Source organism: Mobula hypostoma, chromosome 5 (genome assembly GCF_963921235.1).
Source record: "Mobula hypostoma chromosome 5, sMobHyp1.1, whole genome shotgun sequence".
Taxonomy (NCBI): Eukaryota; Metazoa; Chordata; class Chondrichthyes; order Myliobatiformes; family Myliobatidae; genus Mobula; species Mobula hypostoma.
In genome coordinates, this window is record NC_086101.1 from 48,836,340 (window position 1) to 48,849,448 (window position 13,109).

Genomic DNA, 13,109 nt, shown 5'->3' on the forward strand with positions numbered 1-13,109 from the left:
TGGCAGAGTCTGTCTGTACATCTGTCTCCAGCTCTGGTTACGTGGGATTTCACAGGTCCAGTGAATCCAGTGTGGTCTCCATGTTCAGCTCCTCTCGGGTTGTTCCAGGGTCACAGAGAGGCTGTATTAGGTTTGTTGTTCAGTCGTTATGCCGAATCCGACACTTCGTGGCCTCACGGGCTCCTGCACACCAAGCCTTCTTGTTGGAAGCTGCCTCTCTAAGATTCCCCAAGCTCATACACATTGTCTGAGTAATATTATCTATCCTTCATAGCCTCTGTCATCCTCTACTTCTTTTACCTTCTGTTTTACCTAAAATCAAGGTCTTCTCCAAGGAATCCTGTCTTCTCAAGATGAGGCCAAAATATTTCAGCTTTTGTCTCAAAATCAAGCCTCCTAGTGAGCAGCCCGGCTATATTTCTTCAAGTATTGACTTGTTGTATCTTCTTGCTGTCCAACGAACCCTTAACACTTCGCTTCAGCATCCAACTTCAAAGGCATCGATTCTTTTGTATTCAGGCTTACTAATAGTCCAGCTCTCACAGCCATACATCACAACTGGAGATACCATGGACTTGATCGTACGCATCCTCGTAGACAATGTTACGTCTCTGCTGTTCAGTATTTCATCTAAATTTGCCATTGCTGCCCTCCCCAGAAGTAAATGCCATTTAATTTTGTGGCTGTAGTTACCATCTATAGAAATCTTTGAACCAAGGAAGACAAAATTCATCATTGTTTCTAGTTCCTTTCCATTTATTACCAAGGAGTTAATAGGGCTGGTTGACATAATCTTGGTTTTCTTAATGCTGAGCAGCAAGCCAGCTCTTGCACTTTCTTCTTCCACTTTGATTAGAAGCTTCTTCAGATCCTTCTTACTTTCAGCCATTAAGAGTAGTATCACCTGCCTATCTGAGGTTGTTAATATTTTGTCCGGCAATTTTGATTCCAACATTTGAGTCCTCTACACCAGCATTCCTCATGATGTGTTCCACATATAGATTAAATAAGTAGGATGACAGTATGCAGCCTTGTCGTACTCCTTTCCCAATCTTGAACCAGTGTTCAGTTCTAGCTGTTGCTTCTGGATTGTCGTACTATAAGTTTCTCATAAGGTAGATGAGATGTCCAGGTATCCCCATTTCTTTAAGAATTTGCCATAGTTTATTATGGTCCACATTGTCGAAGGCTTTAGCGTAGTCAATAAGACATAGATAAATACTTTTCTAGAATTCCGTCGATTTCTCCATTATCCAGCGTAGGTCAGCAAATTGGTCTCTAGTGCTTCTGCCTCTTCTAAAACCAGCTTATACATCTGGCAGTTCTCGTTCCACATATTGCTGGAGTCTTGCTTTCATGATCTTTGGTATTACCTTGCTAGCGTGTGAAATTGTTTGGTAATTTGAACATTCCTTTACATTTCCATTCTTGGGAATTGGGATATAAACTGATCTTTTCCAGTCTAATGACCACTGTTGGGTTTTCCAGATCTGCTGGCAAATTGCGTGCAACACTGTTACAGCATTACCTTTTTAAAGCTTTAAACAATTCAACAGGTATCAGTCCCTTAAACCACAGCAGCGCTGAGGAAGGAGTAAATTTCAAAGTAAATGTATTGTCAAAGTTCGTGTATGTCACCATATACGACCCTGAGATTCCTTTTCTTGCAAGTAATCACAGTAAATACAAAGACACAATCAAACGAATCTACAGAAGACCATATCCAGCAGGGCGGACAACAACCAATGTGCAAAAAAAAAAATGCAAATACAAACAGAAAGAGGGGGAGAAAAGAGGAAATAATAATAGTAAATAAATAAGCTGTAAATACCGAGAACATGAAATGAAGAATCCTTGAAATTGAGTCTAGTCAAGTGATGTGGCACATGAAGTTGAGTGAAGTTATCCTCTCTGGTTCAAGAGTCTGATGGTTGAGGGGTAATAACCGTTCTTAAACGTGATGGTATGGGTTCAGAGGCTCTTGAACCACCTTCCTGATGGCAGCAGCGAGAAGAGAGCACGGCCTGGGTGGTGGGGGTCCTTGATGGATGCTGCTTTCCTGTGACAACCCCCCTTGTAGATGTGCTCAAAAGTGGGAGGTCTTTACCCTTGATGTACTAGACTGTATCCACTACGTTTTGTTGGCTTTTCCATACAAGGACATTGCTGTTTCCATACTAGGTCGTGATGCAAACAGTCAGTATCTTCTCCACTACACACCTATAGAAGTTTGTCAGAGTTTTAGATGACGTGCCGAGACTTGGCACAGTTCTAAGAAAATAAAGGTGCTGCCGTGCTTTCTTTGTAATGTCACTTGCATGCTGGACGCAAGACAGATCTTCTGAAATGGTAACACCAAGGAAATTAAAGTTGCTGACCCTCTCCACCTCTGATTCCCCAATGACAGCTGGCTCATGAACTCCAGTTTCATCCTCCTGTAGTCAATAATCACTTCCTTGGTCTTGCTGACATTGAGTGAGAGGTGGTTGCAGCAACACTCCGCCAGGTTTTCAGTCTCCCTCCTTGATGCTGATTCATCACCACCTTTGATTCGGTGAATGACAGTGGTGTCTTCTGCAAATTTAAATATGGCATTGGAGCTGTGCCTAGCCTCTCTAAGTATAAGTATAAAGTGAGTAGAGCAGGGGGCTAAGCACACAGCCTTGTGGTGCACCTGTGCTGTGGAAACTATTGAGGAGATGTTGCAAATCCGAATTGATTGGGTTCTGCAACTGAGGAGATCGAGGATCCAGTTGCACAAGGAGGTATTGAGGCCTAAGATTTGAAGCTTATTGATTAGTTTTGAGGGGATGAACGCATTGAGTGCTGAGCTGCCCAGGTGTAAAATGAAATGGCATCTACTATTGACCCATTGTGATGGTAGGTAAATTGGAGTGGATGCAAGTCGCTTCTCAGGCAGGAGTTGATATGTTTCATCACCAAGCTCTCAAAGCACTTCTCAGTAGATGTAAGTGCTCCTGGATGATAGTCACTGAGGCAAGCTACCACATTCTTCTTAAGTACCAGTATAATTGAAGCCTGCTTGAAGCAGATAGATACTTCAGACTCCTGAACGTGAGAGCTTAAAGATTATCAGTGAACATTCTAGCCAGTTGATCAGCACAGATCTTTTCTACTCAGCCAGATACCCTGCCTGTTTTCAATGCTTTCCATGGGTTCACCCTCCAGAAGGCAAGTTAGCATGTCGGCCTCAGACTGAAATCACAAGGTCATCAGGGGCTATGGGTGTTCGTGAAGGTGCCTCTATGTTTTGATGGTCAGAATGAGCATAAAGGCCATTGAGCTCATCTGGGAGTGATGTCCTTTTGTCATGAATGTCAAGGGATTTAGGGCAGAAAAAATCACTCCCAGCACTGGGGATTTTGTGTACAAACTTCCTCTGTGACATGACAAAGGTGATTGAATGTGGACAATAGGGCTGAGTGCTGGGGCAAGCTTCTCAAATTGTGCCTGTGTCATGCAAAATAAACCCATCTTTGAAGAAGAGACGTTTCAGAGTTAGGTTAATGTTGGCTTTGCTTGTAATGCTGGTGCTCAGGGTGACCCCAAGACCTGCAATACGTGGAGGTTGCATATGAGTGTCAATCCATTCATTCCCTTGGCTTCATTTTGTCTTTAGTGTTAGTTCACCCTCAATCAGTGACAGAGTTTAGGTGATAACTGCTAATCTAGTAGCTTGGACCAGATAAGGAGAATTCCTGACTGCTACAGCTGGTCTTCAGAAATTGGCCAGCTTCGAGCACGTGCTCGGCATACCTAAATTTGTTTTTTTCACATTGGATGTTTGATATTTTCTTCAACAGGTTCCACAGGTTCTGTGGCTGTCTGCAGGAGGACAAATCTCAAGTTGTACTCCGTATACACACTTTTTGATCATAAATGTATTTTGAATCTTTAAAGGGTACCTGTTGGCTGGTTTTTTTTGCAATCTTTATAACAGCGTCGAAGAAGCTGCTTACATAGGTTTAGTCGAGGATTAAATATTTTAACACAGCTTCAATTTTTAAAATCTGATGTACAAGATCTCATTCCAGTATAAATTATGTTACATTAAAGTGAAAGTAATGTGTGCTGAAAATTGGATTTGGAAAATAACAACTAAGCACACTAATGATGAAGGCAAAGGAATCACTGACAGTAACCTCAGGACTTCATTATTTAGATGCGCTTCTACATTCTGCACAAGTAACTTTCAGTTCTATGGGGTAATGATGGTGGAAAGCTGGCAGTTCTCCCTTTATTATTTCAGCAAAGACTTGGTTGTACACTCATTCTTTTCCACAGTGATGCCATTAGTAATGTAGTAATTTGTGTTTTGATTTTCCAGAAAGCGGTTCAGTTATGAAAAAATTTTTGGAAGATTCAGCCAGCTTAACTCCTGAAGAAAAAGCACAATACCTAGAAAAAGACGAGGTGACCTTTTTGTTTCAGGCTTTATGACATTATGTACTGATCTATTAAGAAAGTTCTTAATTGACCATTACCCTTGCATCACTGAACAGTGTCCTCAATAAATAAGGGCTTTTTTTCCTAATGTTCTCACTTGTTCTCAAATCTCTCTCCATGTTCCTATAACTTCCTGTCACATGACAGCCATCAGGAACTTGTTGCCCTTTCAGTTCCTGCCTCCCTGATCATCTCCAGATATAATTACTCCTAGTGATGGCTTTGCATGAGCTATGGCAAGTGTCACCTAATAAACTTGTCCGCATCTTTTCTCCTTCAAAGCATTCACTAAAAGCTTGCTTTGTGTTCTACATTAGAGGGTGTGTTGAATTTGGTTTGATTGTGCTTCACTGAGGGTTCTTCCATTATATTTAAAGGCAAAATCTAAGCACTTATTTTTGTAAAGGCGATATACTTTTAAAATAGTTGTCACCAACAAATGAACTACAACATATAATATGAAAGGATCACCAAGCATTTTAGTGAGACTGAGAGCGAAATGGCAAATTTGTTTGTGAATTTGTTTATTTTTCATTTATTGAAATACAGTGCGGAATTGGTCCTTTGTGCCTCACCGGCCAGCAATCCGCCAATTTAATCCCGAACTAATCACGAGACAATTTGCAATGACCAATTAACCTATCAGCTGGTATGTCTTTGAGCCACATTGCCCAGCAATCCACCAACTTAATCCCAAACTAATCGCGGGACAATTTACAATGACCAATTAACCTATCAGCCAGTATGTCATTGGACTGTGGGAGGAAACCGGAGCACCCAGAGGAAACTCACAAAGTCACAGTGAGAACCTACAAACTCGATACAGACCGCGGTAGGCTTTGAACCCAGGTTACCTGCACTGTAAAGCTTTGTGTTGGTCACTACACCACCATGCTGTGCAGTAGGGTGAGAGGTAAACTTAAAGTGCTTAATAATTCTTGTCTCCTTTACAGAGCATTCGTGTTACACATGAGTACAGTGCACAGGAAGGGCAAACTGAGGTACGTTTATTTAGTTCACTGTTGGTCTGCTCAGTGTGTATTCACAGGTTTGTGTAAAATCCCTGTGATGTCACTTCATGCAAGAATAACATTTTAAGCAAGCAAGTGCCAGTGTTTGTGGGAGTTCACTTTGTGTGCAGAGGATATTTAAAGGATTTCTTTCAAGTTAAATATTACTGAACTTCAAAAGCTGCCAATAAAGCCTCCTGGATTTCTGCTGCATTGTTCTAAAAGGCTGATGGTCATTTATTAACAGTGATTGTGCACATGCATATGATTTCACTTCCCATTACTGAGATCCAAGCACTTAAATCTATGTTCCTATTCAGGTGTATTGTTGGATGAGTAGTCTACTGTCTGACTTGCTGTCTTTGAGATGAGATCTTAAAATTGGCCTTGAGGGGTAATGTGAGTGGGGTGAGATTGAATGAAAGGGCTAGTGGAGCTTTAGTTACACTGACGCTTACAAAAGGAGCATTTCTGAGATTGTAAAGGTTTAAGTTGTTCAGTGGGTAATTACACATTGGTGCATGAAAACAGAAATTGATATAATTAAGAAAATATTTATGATAGAGAGGATCTTGGTTGTGCCTGTTGGAATTGCTCGTGACACCACCCAAAGTATTTACTGAAGGCACCACATCTCTGACCCATTAAAGTGGGTGAGGAAATTTTCTTTCAATAAATTGCCCTTATGAGTGCCAGCAGAATAGAAGAAACCAGATTGTGTGTGCATATAGGGAGATGAGTGTGTTTAATTTTAAAAGATCTATAGCAATTAACAGTTGAGGCCATCAGCATTGGTTGACTGTATCACTGGATTGCAAAACAAGCTCCATCTGTTTGTGCTCAATTGCCCAAGGCAGCAGTAGACGTTTTCCGAAGCATCTCCGAGTTGGAAATTTTCTTTTGCAGTTTTTCTCACAAAGTAGCTTTCAGTCTGGCTCATAGGAGAACATGAGTGGTATCATGAAAATTCCTGGCCCCAAGCTCAAGTGATCCAAAGAGCCATTGTTTTTCCTCAAAAGTGTTGTAGGGTTCAGAACATAGAACATTGTGTGGTAACAGACCTTTTGATTCTCAATATTGTGCCAACATTTTAACCGATTCTAAGATCAATCTAACCCTTCGCTCCTACATACCCTCTATTTTTCTATCAAACATATACCTACCGAAAAATTTCTTAAATGTCGGTACTGTATTTGCCTCTCCCACCACCCCTGGCAGGGCTTTTCACTCTCTGTGTTTTAAAAAAAAATAATAATAATAAACAAACAAATAAGTCATTCCTACTATACTTTCCTCCAATCACCTTAAAATTATGCCCCCTTGTATTAGCCATTTTTGCCCTTGGAAAAGTCTCTTGCTATCCACTCAATCTATGCCTCTTGTCTTATACACTGTTGTCTCGTCACTCCTCATCCTCCTTTACTGGGAGGTTTCATTTTGGAATTCCGGAAATGTAGAGAGGAGGATGGGTTTGGGTGTGGTGTGCGCACCCATGGGTTCCACCACCCCTGGGATGGGAAAAGGCACTAGTGGATAGGAACACACACACAGCATGCTGGAGGAACTCAGCAGGCCAGGCAGCATCTATGGAAAAGGTATAGTCAACATTTCGGGCTGAACCACTTCATCAGGACTGAAGGGAAGAAAAAGATGAGGAGTCAGGGTTAGAAGGTGTGGGCAGGAGAGGAGAAACACAAGGTGATGAGTGAAACTGGGTGGGGGAGGGCTGAAGGAAAGAGCTGGGAAGTTGATTGGAAGAGATACAGGGCTGGAGAAGGGGGAGTCTGATAGATGACAGAAGATTATGGAAGGAAGAAAAGGAGGAGGAAAAGAAAGAGGGAGGTGATGGGCAGATAAGGTGAGAGGGGGAAATGGGAATGGTAAAGAAAGGGGGAGGCATTACTGGAAGTTTGAGAAAACGCTGTTCATGTCATCTGGTGGATAGTAACTACTACTTCCGTAGTAGTTGTATGACTTGTTTCTATACAAGTCAGGGTAAAACTAGTGAGTGAGAAGAAGGGCTTGTATATGTACAGTGCCACTTTTGACCTCCAATTCCCCCCCCCCCCAAACACTGGACCGTTACCAAATCAGTAAAGCTTGATGCATTTGCAAATGTGCCCAACTTGCATTCCTCAAGACCCTATATTTTCTTTATTATCCTACCCACGTTCATGTTCTTTTTCAAACTTGGATATTTGAAGGCAAGTGGTATCTGGTGTTCATATCTAGAAGTGTCTAATGTGATTAATCAGGTGACTTTCCCATTCATGATGAGGCCTAGTCTGCCTGTGGCTGTGGATGAAGCCTTGATGGCAATTTCTGTCTTCCATCTTATTGCCACTCCTGGGCTCTAGGCTCAGTGTTCTTGTCTCTGAGCAGCAGCAAATGAAATGTTTGGCCAGCTTTGTGTGTTTCAGAATGTGTGTTTGTTACCTGTTCTTGCTTTTAACTTGTTGATTGGAGAGTAAAGCCACTCCCCATTCATTCAGGCAACAATGTATATTATATATGTATATGAATGCTTCTTGCTAAATTGGGAAGGTTTCTTCATAGAGTTAACCTAAACACAAGCGATTCTGCATATGCTGGAAACCTTGATCAACACACACAAAATCCTTGAGAAACTCAGCAAGTCAAGCAGCATCTATGCGGTGCTTTGTAATTCTTCTGGCTTCTGCCCCCTTCCTTCCCAGTGCTGATGAGGGGCCTAGGGCCAAAATCTCGACTATTTATTCCCCTCCACAGATGCTGCCTGACGTGCTGAGTTATTTAGAGATGCATCACAGTAACGGGCCCTTCTGACTCGAACACAAACAAGAAAAAACCTGCAGGTACTGGAAATCCAAGAATGCACACAAAATGCTGGGGGATCTCAGCAGAGCAGGCAGCATCTATGGGGGAAAAAGTACAGTTGACATTTCAGACCGAGACCCTTCAGCAGGACTCTGAGCCTGCGCCGCCCAAATGTACCCATGTGACCAATTACCGTACCAAACCTTGTGTCCTTAGAATGTAGGAGAGAACCAGATCACCTGGAGGAAACGCATACAATCTCTCAGCAGACAGCGGTAGAATGAAACCTGAGTCGTGAATAGCGTTGCCCTAACCGCTATGCTGTTATGCCGCCCCTCCAGCATTTTGAGTATGTTGCATAAAACATAGAAAACTTACAGCACAGTACAGGCCCTTCGGCCCACAAAGCTGTTCCGAACATGTCCTTACCTGAGAAATTACTTAGGGTTACCCATAGCCCTCTATTTTTCTGAGCTCCTTGTACTTGTCCAGGAGTCTCTTAAAAGACCCTATCGTATCCGCCTCCACCACCTTTGCCGGCAGCCCATTCCATGCTTTCACCACTCTCTGCGTTTATATAAAAACAAACAACAACAACACAAACAACTTACCCTACATCTCCTCTGTACCTACTTTCAAGCACCTTAAAGCTGTGCCCTCTCGTGCTAGCCATTTCAGCCCTCGGAAAAAGCATCTGACATGATCAATGCCGCACATAATCTTATACACCTCTGTCAGGTCACGTCTCATCCTCAGTCGCTCCAAGGAAGAAAGGCCGAGTTCACTTAACCTATTCTCATAAGGCATGCTTCCCAATCCAGGCAACATCCTTGTAATGTCCTCTGCACCCTTTCTATGGTTTCCACATCCTTCCTATAGTGAGGTGACCAGAACTGAGCATAGTACTCCAAGTGGGGTCTGACCAGGGTCCCATACAGCTGCAACATTACCTCTCGGCTCCTAAACTCAATCCCACGATTGATGAAGACCAATACACCGTATGCTTTTTAACCACAGAGTCAACCTGCGCGGCTGCTTTGAGCGTCCTATGGACTCGGACCCCAAGATCCCTCTGTTCCTCCACACTGCCAGTAGTCTTACCATTAATACTATATTTTGCCATCATATTTGACCTACCAGAATGAACCACCTCACACTTGTCTGTTTTTGAAAAGTGACCATGTCTATTTGTAGAGGAAAGTAGTTCACACTGATGAAGTACAAATACCTCCTTCCTTGAACAATGCTACAAAGAACATGGAACCCTCCAAGAGGGATATTTCTCAGTACATCTGAGTAATGGGTTCGTGTGCATTTTCAAATTGTTTTTAATCCAAAAGGACTTCATTTCACTATGGAGTAGAATCTTTGTCATTGCATCAGATTTCTTGATGGCACTGAAAACATCCATTCAGCCTAACTTCTTCCTCTCCTATCAAATTCCATTATCTTCAGCACTTTTGTCACTTCCGCCTGTCACCTCCCAGCTTCTAACATCATTTTCGCTGAACATTACTACAATCAGAACCTGAAGAGAAACTTTTTTTTAAAAAAAACAGGAAGTGACATATATATTGGAGCTGCCATGGGAAGTGGCTGAGACAGACAAAATAACAACATTTAAAAGACAATTGGAGAGACACTCAGAAAAAGTATTATGGGGATATGGGTCAAACACGGGTAATTAGGCCTGGATTAGATGTGCATCTTGACGGTTATGGACAAGTTAGGCCAAAGGGCTTGTTTCCGTGCTGTACAGCTCTATGACTATGTTAATTACTGATGCAGAAAAGGAAACCTAAGACGATTTGAAATTTTGCCACCTGGAGACCTTTCACAGAGCAAATCAGACAGCTACTTCAGGCAAACAGACATGCACAGTTAAAGGTTCAAGTCCTGAAATGACTCCCTTAGTACAGCTCGGACAGCTACAGCTAATGGCACGTCATTATCGGTATTCTCTGAAATGAGGGTCCTGCATTAATGTTGCCAGAGATGAGCATGTTGTAGTTGTTAAGGCTTTTTGTTTTTGTCCAAGGGCTCAGGTCAGGAAATGGCGAAGTATTCAGTGTTTCTTTCATGCCAACAATTCTTCACCCTTCACCTTTTAAGGGGCTTTTAAAATACAACTAAATATATATTTTTGGAGGGTATTTTGGTGCATGTTACTCTGCCCAATTAAACTTTGCTGTATTTAGCCATCTTGATCTGATATGTTCTCTCTAGTTTTTGTTGGATTGGTGTGTCATTTTTAGGTGTGTCTGCTGTCTGATGTCTTTTATTTCATTTCCATTTTTTCCATCTCTTTGGTCACATTTATCAATTAGATATTCTTCGCTGTGTCCAACAACTGAACTGGGACAGAAAATTCCAAAGTTCTGCAATTGAAATATCTGCTACCAAATCTTAGGTGACTTGCTTTCAGCCATTCAGGTTGTGAAAGAAGATTTTTGGCATTTGATCTGTTAACCAACTAAACATTTGTATCAATGAAATTTTCCTTTCTAAATTGCAGAAAATAAAGTCCCTATTTGTTTGAACCTTGTATTGGAGAATTCTCCTAAGAGGAGGAATGGAATTGCATCCTTGCCAAAAGACCAAAGTGACCCACAGCTCATGCCTCATCAAAACAGGATATAACCACTGAATGACATCCTTTCTCCTAAATCATGTGGATCCTCCCTAAATACCTCCTGACAGTCAATTTATGTGACTAGTATTGTAGAGTGGATTCCAGTTAATTGGGCTATCAATCAGTTGGGGCAGCCATTTATTTAGGACATTGTCACTTAACTGGAACAGGGGACTTTTGCCCAGCAGTTTCTCAACTAGTGTCAATCGCGTGCACTTGTATTATTCAGTGTTTCTTTCATTAGAGTGAGCAATGTTTAAATAGCTTCAGTTGCATGTGTTTGTGTTCAAAAAGCAGTGATCTTTGTCATTGATAGTCGGTGAGAAATAAGCAGTAAGACAATTCAAAACTGTTTTGCTCACTGCGATTTGAAGCATTCAGGCTTGAGGGTGCCAGAAACGACTGGAAGTGAAAATAAAACAATTTCACTAATTCAGCTAGTTAGGACCGATGAAGAATTGGAAGGGATCAACAGTCATTTTGAATGTTATAATGAAAATGGAGATTTGGAAAATGCGGAAGGCAGTCCGTTATCTACACTAGGTGTCTGCTCTGATCTTGTTCATTTACATTCAGTCAAAAAAACATATACACTTGTTGACTTCCTCAATCAATAACCATAGGGAACTAATACGGTTTTATACTGCTGTGGTGGTATGGGTAGTGTTTTGTTCTGTATTTCGTTTAAGTACTTAATATGTTACTCAGTTAAATGGTAGTTTTATCTTTTTCACTATTTCCATGAAACTTTTGATATCTGGGGCAGCAGCTTAATTGGACACTGGTCCTGATGTGCCCCAATTAACTAAAATCCACTGTATAATGTCAATGCATTGTATGCACTGTGAAACCAACTTTTTTATCTTGAAGAGCACAGGCATAAAACAGGTTTGAAACAACTCAGAATCATATGGGAAATAAGTTAAGATGTTTCCATCAGGTTTGCAGTTAGTACTTTTGAGTAAAATTGAAATGTATACTTTTAATGTCAATGCACTGTTATTCACGGACTGGTCATTGAACTCTGGTACTTTTTAAGCACTTATTTTCTTTAAATGTCATAGATCTTATGATGTGTATCTTTCCTGTATTATATATAGATAGAATAAATGCTTTGAGAACAGGATCACTGCAGCTGGCTGTATACGACGTTACTGTAACATCAAGATGTTTTAAAAGTTTCTAATTTTTTTTATCAATGTTCTTGTCTGTCAGGCTCTGGGTATAGATGAGAAAGTCGACTTGCATTTTATAAGCTTTGTAAATGTTGATGGACATCTGTATGAACTGGGTAAGTGCATCTTTTTTAGTGGAAAATAAACACAAGACTGAGGTTGTTTGACCCATCGGTTCAAATACAGTTCTGTTCAGACTTCATAATTTCTTTTTAACTACTGAAAATAAAGCCACAGGTTTCTCTTCTTAAATATTGTCCAAAGGAAAGTCAGCAAGAAATACACGGTTGCATTTCAATGCATTGAAGTCTGAGTCGCTTTTTGGAAAGTATATTGTATATTAATTTTAAAATGATATTTTCAAAAGATTGCATGGAATTGGTGAGGGGGGAAAATGAGATTTGCAAGACTGGTACTCAGCTTGCACACTTTTAGCTCGTGGAAGAACAGAAGGGATACTGCAGGTGTACTTTGTATTTTGAAGCCGGGAAGGTTTAAATCATGAAGGTTTTTACATAAACTGGGGACCACTTTCCCAATGACATGTCAACAACCAGAGGATACCCTTCAAAACTGATTGGCAAAACATCCAAAGGTGGGATGGCCTTTTGGTTACAAGTACAGATTGATGATCTGAAATGCACTACATGAAGGGTGAGAAGGTATGGGTGATTGGCCAGCCCTTTCAAAGAGCTAGCACAGGCATAGGGCTGTCGGAAGGGGATAGTGTTGAGTGTCCTTCTCTATTTCTGATCGTTCTGCAAGGCCAGGAGCAGGTTTCTTCTTTAGTTCATTAGATTAGGAAAAGTTGGAAATTTTCAACCCTGCACCACAAATTGCATTTCACAACAATAAAATAATAGAGCAGTATGTTGGGTAACAATTTAATTCCAGGTACTTGGATCACTGGAATTTCTCACCTACCACCTGGTGACTGCTGGCTTTGAACAGAAAAATCAGGGTTCTCAACTATGAATGACCCAACCTTTTATTAGGTAACTTCTATCACAGGCAAACATGGTGATCATC

The 13,109-nt window shown here is 41.2% G+C and overlaps 1 protein-coding gene across 1 annotated transcript in view; it reads left to right on the top strand.

The window, feature by feature from the left end:
* The window catches only part of uchl3 (ubiquitin carboxyl-terminal esterase L3 (ubiquitin thiolesterase)), a 49,807-nt gene that overhangs the window by 16,704 nt on the left and 19,994 nt on the right, over positions 1–13,109 (top strand). Inside the window, exons 3-5 of the mRNA XM_063048462.1 lie at positions 4,349–4,434; positions 5,421–5,468; positions 12,121–12,196. Coding sequence (XP_062904532.1) covers positions 4,349–4,434; positions 5,421–5,468; positions 12,121–12,196 — 210 coding nt within the window. The remainder of the gene's footprint in view (positions 1–4,348; positions 4,435–5,420; positions 5,469–12,120; positions 12,197–13,109) is intronic.